Raw genomic sequence first — 11,622 nt, 5'->3', positions numbered from 1 at the left:
CCCCCCGTCCTTTTTTTTAATCAACACTAGCAAATTCAAATTTTCATAACGATGGTTTTCCTCCTCACAAGTTGCAGGCAGCTGCGCGTAAATATTACATTCTACTCCAAGTACCAGTCATAAGAAATTCAAAGGCAGACGTCGCTGTAAGCATTTAATAATGCACTCGCGTGGTGAATTGAAGATTCTTTCTGACAAGTTCCCTTGAAAACACGTAACTAACGGATAAATCAATTTTGTTAAAAGTTTTACGAAATTAAAATCAATTTGCCCTATGAAAACTGTTGAACAAACGTCGCAGTTAATCGACGCGTTAAATGGAACTCAATCAAGAAAGTTCAATGTGTTTAAGAAAGTTTATAAATTTTTTTTTGTCAATCAACCCCTAACGCCTTGTAGGGACAACAAATGAAGTCTTGGCATTGAAAGATCCCCAGACGTAAATAATATGTTTAACTGGAAAGGATCTGATCTACACTTTTATTATCGATTTCACGTTGGCATGGCAGCTATGCGGGGTGAACAAAGGAACGAGGGGAGAAAAAAGAGAATGAATATAAAAATAAAAGAACCAAGTGGTGCGAGGCTACCGATAAAAATCGCCTCGCCTGTTAACTACTAAACCGAGTGAAAACTCGTGCGGGAATTAACGAAGAGGAGCTGGAAAGTAAAGGGTCCGAGTGTGGTGGGAGGGAGAGGTAGGGAAGAACAAAGAAAAAGAAACAAGCAGAAAACTTCCTACGTAACTGGACGCGACCGGAACGTGGTGTGAAATGCAGTGAAACACAATTCAATTTCTACTCTGTTTGTTACATTGGATCTGAAAGTTATTTGAGGTGCTATAATACACCTGTACGTATGGCTCCACGGCATGTTACAGGGGTAATTTCTTGTATGTGATACCTACATTCTGGAATTGTTTGTATTTATTTATAGAAATTTCTTTATCAATAATGGTATTGACATGGCATATTTTTATTGATTTTATATTTATTATTATATTTTCTTTTATTATTATCCACTGTATTCGAAAGTTATCTTAAGTATTACAACACTTGTACATATGGCTGATAGCTTATACGAGTTGTATGTTAATACTTACTTAATACTACTTATACTATTTCCATTCAGAAATTTCATTATCAGTAATGGTATTGACATGGTAAATATTTGCCGTGTATTTAACGCACAAAGACGTTATCACTATGAAACATGATTTTACGATTTAATTCTCACTATTGTGTACCATTAGTATATATATTGTTGTTATTATTAGGTGGATGACATTTTTGAAGTAACATGTTGAAAGAGGTAAGGAAGTGGGGCGAGACAGAGGAAAAGAGGGTCAATCAGGACGAGCCTGACGTTTTCAATGCTAGACTCTGATTTTGCTTCATTGAATAGCTTTAAACGAGATAGGTTTCTTGAAATTGTGAATTATTATATTTACTGTGTACGTGGTACAGTGTATTCGGAAAATTAAATTGGAATGTGGGGTTTATAATATTTTTGTTTGCGTAAGGAACTTTTTATGCACGTGATATATCGTATGCCGTTGACTTACTGGTTTTGTTATTGTGACTTATTTTGAACGTATCAAATGACATTTTCAAGACTTTTTCATATTATTGGACTTTTAATCGTCACGTTTTTTTTTTTGACTTTGCGAACGTGCCGTAATGGATGTAACTGCAACTATTGCAACTTCTCGCGTGTAGACGCGATTACGTTAAATCCGCATTTATGAGTACGATCAATTTACTTTTGGGCCGAAGTACGAAACTTCACCATTAAATCGGACTCAAGCAGCTTTCTGCTTGCTGATTCGTGATCACTGGAAGCTCTGGGCCACTTCAACATCCCCTTCTTCCGTTTCACTTACCGTTTCGTTCCTTTCTTCTTTCTTTTCTTCACTTCTCATGCACTTGATTCTTTCCTTTGAAACGTTTGTCACGCTCTTTTTATAAGAAGCTGAATTTTATTTTCGTGTTAAATATAATATCTCGATGTTCGCAAAAAAAATTTTAAAACGTATAAAGAAATTTTTTGTAAAAAATACAAATTTTCGTAATTTCATAAGTAACCACGAAAAATAACAAGAAGGATCAAAGAAAGTTATGAAAAAAAAAATTAACTTTGAAGAATAATAAAAAAATAATTTAAAGTATCAATTGGCAAACAAAGTAACCTCGCTCAATGAATATACTAAAAAATCAAATTAATTTTTTTTCCATCTTCCCAACGACCGTCTCTGCTAACGAAAGAACAAGTTTTATTGCAATTTCAAATTTATACTGTATTCCTCACCTTGTGAGTTCTGTTGAACGAAGAAAAAAATCGACTCCATTTGAATGTATGATTTTCTCCTATTTCTCCGAAAGAATTCATTAAATAGATACACAAGCGTCCCGTAAAATCAATGTGGAAATATTAAAGGTGATGTAAAGAAAAGGAACAGGAGGACAATAAGAAGCGAAACGAGTTCATAATCTCTATAGTGAAATAACGAAATCGCTTCATGCATATGTTATCTGGTATGTACAGTTGAAGTAAAAAATTTTCAAAAATTTTCGACAATTTTTGAATTAAAAGAGCCCGCAATTCATTCTGAACGACATACCTACACGCACTCTCCAATATACCAGGCATTCCCTTATAACCCCCATAAAGGCAGACTTAATCTGGGAAAATAAGTTTCGTACAGAGATCACGTATATAGACCAGGGATCCCAAGATTTCTCATTGTGCATTCAGCCCGTGTAATTCCCGACCATTTCCCCTTGGAGTATTAGTCATCTTTACTGGGGTCGTCTCTGTATTCGTTGACTCTACAGTGCCTGATCGTAGAATTTTGGTTACTACCGAGTGTCCACTTTCCGTTAGACTCGATTTTCTCTCAGTAACAAAACGTGGTTGTCGCGTCACTTTGCCTCTTGTGACGTTATTGATTATTTTCGATAACAATTGTATACGTTTGTATATGTACGAACTACGTGAAACTTTTTAATTGTAAAATCGATCTCAACGAATTCCCAATTATCATTGATCATAAAAAATAATCAGCATTAACCTCGATTCTTGTATGCAATATTCTCGGAGCAAAATGTAAATGCACTTGACGATTTCAGTTTATTCATACGAGGTTGGTACACCTGCAGGTATATACGAGATAGGAGATTACGCTGATAGCTGACATTTGCCAGCCGTATGTGTACATTGGTGTCATTACCATTAGCATAACCCTTGTAAATGGCCGATAGGCAACTGTCGTCGTGCTTTATTTTTTTAAGTTACCATTCTCTCGTAATCTACACCGTATTACAGTTTGTTTTTAGGATTTCGTGGATTTTCGCAGAGATCACGGAACTTATGGAAAATGCTGATCGTGGGTTTAGTCAGTCGTCACGTTAGGGTGGGTTAAATGACCCTTTTTAAATAAGTTTTTCGGTAGGTAGGTGGGTAAGTAGGGCCACGTTATTCGCTATATCGTCCGACAATCGGACACCTGTTTCTTCTTTGAATTTTATTTATTTATAATAATTCAATGCGTTTTGTTATTCAATTCAATCCTCTTGTCTTCTAACGTAATCTATAAATATAATTGGCTATTATGTGACTAGATTTTCATGGATTGAAAAATATATATATATATACATATTTTAATAGCCAATTTACTCTGTCGGCACTTCCCTCCCTACCGATCCGTTACAATTAATTGGACGTTTCGTATAACTTTTCAGTAGTATCGCTAACCGTTTGTAACATACTTCTTACAATTTAGTATTTTAAGCCGGAAACAAGTTTTTTCCGCTACTTGTTTCAATCTCTTTTCCTTCTTTTTTCTTTCCATTTGCTCGGCTTCCGCCAATCTTCCATTCCACGTGCCTCGTTACTTACTCCTTTTACTTCGGTAACTTTTCTCGAGACACTAGACACCCCTGGTTAAGAAGTTTCTCTTTAGTAACTTTTTTTTCATATTCAAGCGCAATAAGTACGTATACACTCGCGTCACGCCAGACGCGAAATAGAAAAGTTCTTTGCGAAAATCTGCCCTTAGAGAATCAATGTTTCGCATGCACATCACGCCTCGAGTTTTTCATAAAATATTGAGGACATTTTAAATATGAAAAATTCTTTGCACGAATCGTATAAGCTCCTGTAGGCGCATCCGATTGTCCGACACACGCCTGTGTTGTATCTACTTAACGTGATTTCCGAGCGTGTGAAACATTTTAAAACTTAAAGAAATAGTCCAGGACGAAAACTTATCAACTTTGACTAATCAGTATTCATGAAAATTGGTTGCAAAACTGTTTTAGTCCATTTCGTGCAAAATTCGAGTTCCACTCGGTTGACAATGAGAAATCTTGAACCATTTGCATTACCGAGCATACAAAGCAGAAAACGTATTAACCCAGTATCTCCGTGCGAGTCTGCGATGAGACTCGACAAGGAGATTTCACCAGGAGTAACGGTAAAAAAAAAACGACTAGCGTGTTAGCCGCGAGGAGTCGACGTGGAAATTCAATAAAATTAAAGCAGCCAATACCCGAAGCTCTGAACAGCCGTGAGGGAACAGATTGGGGAGTCTGACGTGAGAAGAAGGGTCAGGGACGTAAGGATTTTGCCGTAGGGGTGATTTTATTGAATTTTATTTGTCTGACTGAACGATAAAGAGAGAGATTTCTTAGCTGAGTACTCGAACTTTTTATCTTCCAACCCTTACCAACTGACGGTCAGAGAAACGTTAGCAAGAACAAATACAGAAAAGAGCGATGACAAAATCATGGAGAATCAAGACAGGCAAAAAAACGAAAGCGGGTAAGAACGTGATGAAATAACTTTACAGTGGGTCGGTACAGAGAGCGTAGACCATAGGGTAAAAACAAACCGCTTTCCTGGAGTGATTCAACCCTTTCGCGTACAGCGAGGGAAAATGAGGTGAAAAAAAGTTAGACTGAAAATAAAGCAGAAGGTAAAAATATAACCTCCCGTGGAGCCATAGAGAAGCCTCCGAGGCTCGACAGAACAAATTTATTTAGGAGCTACTTTATATATAGGGGCGGAAATACCGAGTGGGGAGACACGAAGGGGATACTGAAGTGGTGGTAGGGGTCTTATATTCTGTTCTGTTTGAGTAAACTTTACACCACCTAAGAATATCCATCGCCTCCCACTACACGTCAAACATACCCCTACCTATCGATATACCACTATAGCGTTATATGCTTCTTCTACCCCTCTGGTCCCTCATCATTTCGGATCGACCAATCGGACGACTTATAAGTTTTATGGCACGCCCCCCACCCTCTAATCTCTTTCCAGGAAGCACTCGTCGAAACTCTTACGATCCGCTTTAGTAAGATGGGGCGAAGGTCATCTGTCCCTTAAGAAAACATAGCTAGCAGTTTCGTCCTTTTTACAGACCAACTGCGTTTATGTCCGAATGAATCGGTCGTGACGTCACTTTTTTTAAATAAAACAGTACTCGCATCGTCAATAATGGCAGGGTTGAAGACACTTGGAAGGGATGCTGGGAGATTGGCCAGAGTAGGATTAAAGGCTCCCTTGAGAAAATTGTAAACATTTTTTATCAGCTTTCAGAAAACTTGTTAAAATACTGGATTGCGAACACTTTTTTTCTCTCCTTAACAGGAAACAGACAATTTTGGATATTCGTGTAAAAATGATAGAAATAGCTATTTCGCATTTGGTATGAATTTATTTAATCTCCCACAAATCAATCTTAATCGAGTTATCATGAAATCATAAATTTTTTTATTACAAACCTCAGGATCCATTATTAATTGTGAGTGACGTATATTGATTCAGCCAAAACGCATCTGGCTTTGTCATAAGAATCAAATAAGCTGCTGAATAAGCCGGTATACTTTAAATTTATTATTTATATTATATCTGAACCAATTTTTCTGTTTTATCGACCTGACTGGTTCGAGTTACATTGTAGCTTCGATACCCACACGAAAGGTTCCTTAGTTTCCTGGAAAATTAATTTAGAGCAAAGTTCTCATTATGCAGCAAATTTTTTCACGTTAATTTATCTGCAATTCTCCTCACGTGAAACAAGCATGTTATTCGTCGTCGAAGTGCCAATACTTTACAGGTCATCGTTAACAGTCGTATACCCTGCCTGACCTTAATTTCAAATACCTTTACTGACTGTACGTCACTAAAATATTTGTGGCGTTGTTCTGTAACCATAAAAAAATCATTATATTTTTTTCTTCTTCTGGTCACTGTAACTTCCCCGTTAACATACCTTCTTACCGATATAGCCTTCAACGCTAATTAACGGTACATAAGATAATAGCAATGACATATCATTAACGAATATTATTTATGAGGCTGGACCCTTTCTCTGCTCTCGCTCTCGCGGTTATATCCGATTTCCGTAATATTTATGGGCATCATCACTTTTATAGCCGCGCCTCTAGCGATTTGGGCAAGCGGCTTCGTTTTCCGTGTAATTGAATCAAATGAGGTCGCATATCTTTTCCGTGAAAGTGCCTTTCCGTCGATGTCAAGGTAAACAGATGCTCAAGTTTTACTAAAATTCGTTTCAACGGAAAGACAATGGAATCGAGAGTAAAATTTTGTTTAATATAAGGAAAATTTACGCGGATTTAAAAAAAAAAAGAAACGATCGTTTCAATTGTGACTATGACGTAGCACGTCTGAAAATACAATTAGGAGTCCATAAGTTAACGAGGATCGAGTAATTAATTATTTTCGCTTCCAACGGGCCTGTTGATTGTGTTGCATTCAATGCAAAGCGAAGCGCATCGCTGGTCACTCGATTATTTATCGTCAGTTCCCAAACGTCGCTGGTACGTCGATGATTGTTCCTGCAGTCGTTGGAAATTAAACGTCCAAATGAAAACCCAGTGATGCGACCCGCGGCTACTCTACCCTTGCTAATGGAGTTCTTAATCATTGCAATTCACGTCCGTGAACCAGTATAATTATCTTCCATCTGTTAATCTCATTTTCACTGCCAGAATTCGCCGTTACTACCGGCTACGCTTACGAACCACTTACGAGGTCGCGACGGAAGCTTTATCCGTTCGCAGACTACATGTGACCCGCTTACTCCAGATACTCCTTCGTTAACGGTTGCGCTATCTGTACTTTATCGGTTCTACATTCTCCTCTACTTTTCAAGATCGTATTGACATAATAATAATGATACTTGTCAATTTTAGTTAACTTCGTTCAATGAAACTTCCTGTCAGTTAGTACAGATCCAATTGACTTTGTAACATACGACAGCAATTTTCGTAACTGTTGAATACTTAATTTATTGAAATATTTGTCGACGGCACACGGTAGCGATCAGTGCCATGAATAATGGCAGTGGTATCAGGTAAATATATTAGCGATTATTGCACCATGCATAATTTATAGGTGTATCGACTTGCTGCTGGCACAATATGAATGTTAAATTGAAATTCTGTGAAAATTATAATCTTTGAAATTTCTTCTTTGCCTTGTATTTTAGCCACATTACTAACTCTGTATACTTCATAATACTCGTAGGGCCGTATCATTAGAAAATAATTAGATTACAGTGACGGCAAGATCAAAGCACAAACGTTATGCATATATGCTGATACACTGCTGCCATCTATCGATTTGCTTTCCTATAATTGAATTCTGGAGCCATATGGTTGACTTTATATTATATTTGCTATTGGATCTGTCGTACGTCCTCGTATGTATTTTGTAAGAATCGTATATCTTGTGGATATTTAACGTTTACTATTGTCCCGGGGGATTATTATTAAAGTGGCAACTTTTTAACTAGTGGTCACAATGGCATCGTGGCCTATGCGTAAATGCGAACCCTCTTGTAATTGCAAGAATGCTCTATCGTCCGTGAAACTTTGAACGCGTTATTGTCAAAGCACTCTCAGGGTGCGTCATTGCGAACTTCATGCTCGGGGGTCGGGAAGGGGAGGGGGTGGTGAAAAGTCATCCCTGGGATTATCGAGCTGATGGTGACTCTGGAATAAATTCCAGAGAGGGAAAGAGGGATGTTAAAACTTTGACGCGAGACCTGACCGGCCCTATTCAAGGAGATGATTAATATTTTCGGGATGGCATTGATAAAAAGTTATGTCCTTCTTCAACCACATTTCAGTACCACCCCTTCTGTATACTGTTTTTTTTTTACTGTACGTAACCACAATTTATTCGTACCCGAAAAATTAATTGATAAAATTTTGAAAAATTTGTCTAGCTGGAGGCGTGCGGGCGACTGTTCTTGTGCGTGCAGCGGCTCTGCGGCAGCGGAAATTCACTCGTGGAAGAGGAAGGCGAGCATCGCGGTAGTAGGGGTAGACGGGGTGCGCAAGCGGGCCCCACGCTCGAGGGGCCCACGGGACACGAAGATGGCGCACTTCCGGTACCTGTTAGCCCTAGTCCTGCCTCCACATCCTCCCAGGAGGATTCTTGTAAGCCACCACCAAGGAACTGCTATAGGCTCGTTATGCTTGGCAGCGCCCGTGTCGGTAAAACAGCTATTGTCTCACGGTACGTAATTTTTGTTTTTAAGAATCTTTAAAAATTGTTCTCTGTTCGAATTTCTTGAATTTTGATAATTGCAAATTAATAGAAAACTATCGCACCGAATGTTGATGAAACTGCAAGATTTGTTAAAATTTATTCACTTGAATTGACTATCCGAAATTCCTGCGGCTGGATATTATTGAAAGAAGCAAAAGTCAAGTTCTGAATATCGATGAGACAGCAAAGTTAGCATATATTGACTACTTGCAACTTCAAGATGGAGAGCTTGCAGATTTTTAACTTGTAAATTCGTGGTCTTTAGATATGCCAGGAAGGTGTTCTTGAGAATCATAAAATCCAGATTAACGTTATAAATATTATAAATGATACTGAAGGTATAAAAGACTATAAATAATTAGTATCCAGACATAATTCCTTTAACCCTCATGTGTGGTAAAAGTATTTCTTCATATTTTATGTTATCTGAAAACGAGGAAAAAAAAAATTATTATTCAGGTTCAACGTTGGAAATAAAAAATTATGCACTTTTAGTATTCTGTTTTTAACAAACTTACGCTTTTATTAGTGTTTAACAAGAACTCCGCGCTTGTCAAAATGTCGAATTTGAAATACCTGGTAACTAATTCTTATCCATTTCTCATGAAAAGGGACCGTCTGTCGCAACCACGTGTAACCCAAAGGGCGACGGTGTAACTTTCTCGCGGTAATTTTTCTTTCCTACGATCCTTGAGGTTTTTAGGTCGAGGCCGAAACTGTCAGAGTGCAATTTGGCGATATTATAAATCGATTCTCAGAATATAAGAGAATTTGTAAATTTCCAGAATCTACGTACATTCTGGCAAACGCAGCGCCATATATATTTTGTAAAATATATTATATCATATGTTTTTTACTTTGTCTCTCAGATTCCTATCGAACAAATTTGAAGAAAGCTACACTCCCACTATCGAGGACTTTCACCGAAAATTGTACAGGATACGCGGTGAGGTACATCAACTCGATATTTTGGATACGAGCGGAAATCACCCGTTTCCTGCGATGCGTCGTCTGTCCTTCCTAACCGGTAAGTAATGTTGAAAGTTCCATTAAAAAAAAAAAAAAAAGATGTAAACTCAAGTTTCGATACAAATTTCCAAATTTTTACACGCTTCTCGTGGCACAAAAATGTTCGAAACTTCCTAAGAAACTGGTGAGCATAAGTTCTAGTTCTAGCGAGACACCGAAGAACGAAACTCAACAAGTTGCGAAACGACTACGAACTCCCGGATATTGTACCAAGGAGACATTGTTGAGAGTTGGCCTTGATGGTTCTTAGAAGGAGTATCTGCCGGCTAGGAATTGAGTTACTGCCAAACTCGGATCTACCGGAATAAAAAGATCCGGAGGATCTTGGTAGGACTGCGAAAGCAAAGACAGATATATGTCAGATAAGGCGGTTCAACGTCTCTCTAAATATTGAATTAATCCTTTAACATCTCAAGTACAATATTTATTAATGTACAATAATAACTTTAAGCTTATACGTAAACGTCAAAGATACAGACTCTGGTTTAATTAAAGAGCTACATTGGCTTTCGAGTAACATTGTATGGCTGAGCTGTCAAAGTAATGGTTAAGCCCAAAGGATCGGATGTCAATCGGATCTTGCGTAAATAACAAAAGCTTTTACTTGAATTCTTTAATTTCGCTCCAATACATGAAAAGCCGCAGGGATGGTTTTATTTTTCCCAAGGGTGTTATTTTCTCAGTCAATAACGAGAACTCATCGCTTCAATATTATATGGAAATTCAAGGTAAATCAAGATATCGATCCACCCTCGTCAACAGAATTTGGCCTGAGCTGAAATTTTGCTCTACCGCTTACTCGACGTAGTCACAAGGCATGTTAACATGCTTAAGGGATGTTCCGTAACACAAAAATACTGTATCATGTCTTATCAAATGATAATACTACCAACGACACTGTTTCATATATTTTATTTAAATAATGAAAACAGCAACTCTCAGAATTATTCGAAGTGAATAAAGATCAATACCGATTTGTAAATCGACTGACGATTTTTCAAAATCAATGTGATATAATTTTTAATTGGCTAAATACATGATTACAGTCACTGAGCAAATGGAACAAACTTTTAACGTTTTTTTTTTTTCTTGCATTCAAGTCAGCATACGACGAATCAAACGTGACTTGTCATTTGACAGTGACAAAGTATCAGCTGTTGTCACGTGTTACATATGTAAATTCGGTGTGACTTCATTTACAAAAATCGTCCTCTCTCATTAGTCGCACTCGGATTAGGTTGGGTTGACAAAAGGTGAGGTCGTGCTAGGTTTACACAGTGGTGGTACCGCCGTTACACAGAATTTAGTATCGTCAGGAGTACATAAGTTTTACTTGATGTCAGATTAGGTTCGACAAGCTTTTAGAGTAATTGCTCTATAAATATGTGTCGACGTATCGATAGATAATACTAGTCTTTAAAACAGTGAATGCATTGCAGTGAATACAAGCAATACAAATTTTACACGCGTTAGAAGAGAAACGAATCCGCCAGACTCGGGACTTTTTAATTATAAAAATCATTAATTATCCAGTCTATGTTTAGTGCTCGCTTTCAGCGTCACAAATTGCCCTTCTAATTGTTAGCTCGTCCCGGTATACGTAGTTGGTAATCATGGCGAATGAATTTACAGACAAAAGGGTACTTTTAATATAAAAAGGTGACCACCGAGAATATATTTTTTAATTATCACCTACCGGTATGGCATGTTGCAGTGCTTTTGTCATTAGTCGCAGTGCTTTTAACGAAGTTGTCTGGTAATGTCTAAGCGAGAAGGACCAAAATTTTGCTTCAATATTTTCTGATTCTCATACCGCACAAGATCGAACTGGGTTTTCTCCCAGTACCATAGTCTTAGTGGAATAGTGGAAATTCAATTACACGCGTGGTATGTTGTTTACGAAACATTCCGTTAGGTGGCTGTCAGGCTACTTTACTCAGACGAAATATATATTTTATTTTGTAACTTAATAACACTAGATCTACCAAAGGGAGGGGGGGGGGGCAA

At 37.7% G+C, this 11,622-nt stretch overlaps 1 protein-coding gene across 6 annotated transcripts in view; it reads left to right on the top strand.

The window, feature by feature from the left end:
* The window catches only part of LOC107274397 (dexamethasone-induced Ras-related protein 1), a 27,783-nt gene that overhangs the window by 12,115 nt on the left and 4,046 nt on the right, over positions 1–11,622 (top strand). For all 6 annotated transcript variants that reach the window (XM_025091684.1, XM_025091686.1, XM_025091687.1 and 3 more), the window contains 2 exons: positions 8,261–8,553; positions 9,456–9,613. In XM_025091684.1, the coding sequence (XP_024947452.1) occupies positions 8,510–8,553; positions 9,456–9,613 (202 nt within the window). In that variant the 5' untranslated portion in view covers positions 8,261–8,509. The remainder of the gene's footprint in view (positions 1–8,260; positions 8,554–9,455; positions 9,614–11,622) is intronic.

The sequence above is a fragment of the Cephus cinctus genome, unplaced genomic scaffold (assembly GCF_000341935.2).
Source record: "Cephus cinctus unplaced genomic scaffold, Ccin1 Ccin1_scaffold3082, whole genome shotgun sequence".
Taxonomy (NCBI): Eukaryota; Metazoa; Arthropoda; class Insecta; order Hymenoptera; family Cephidae; genus Cephus; species Cephus cinctus.
This window is presented reverse-complemented; position numbering and strand designations above follow the sequence as displayed.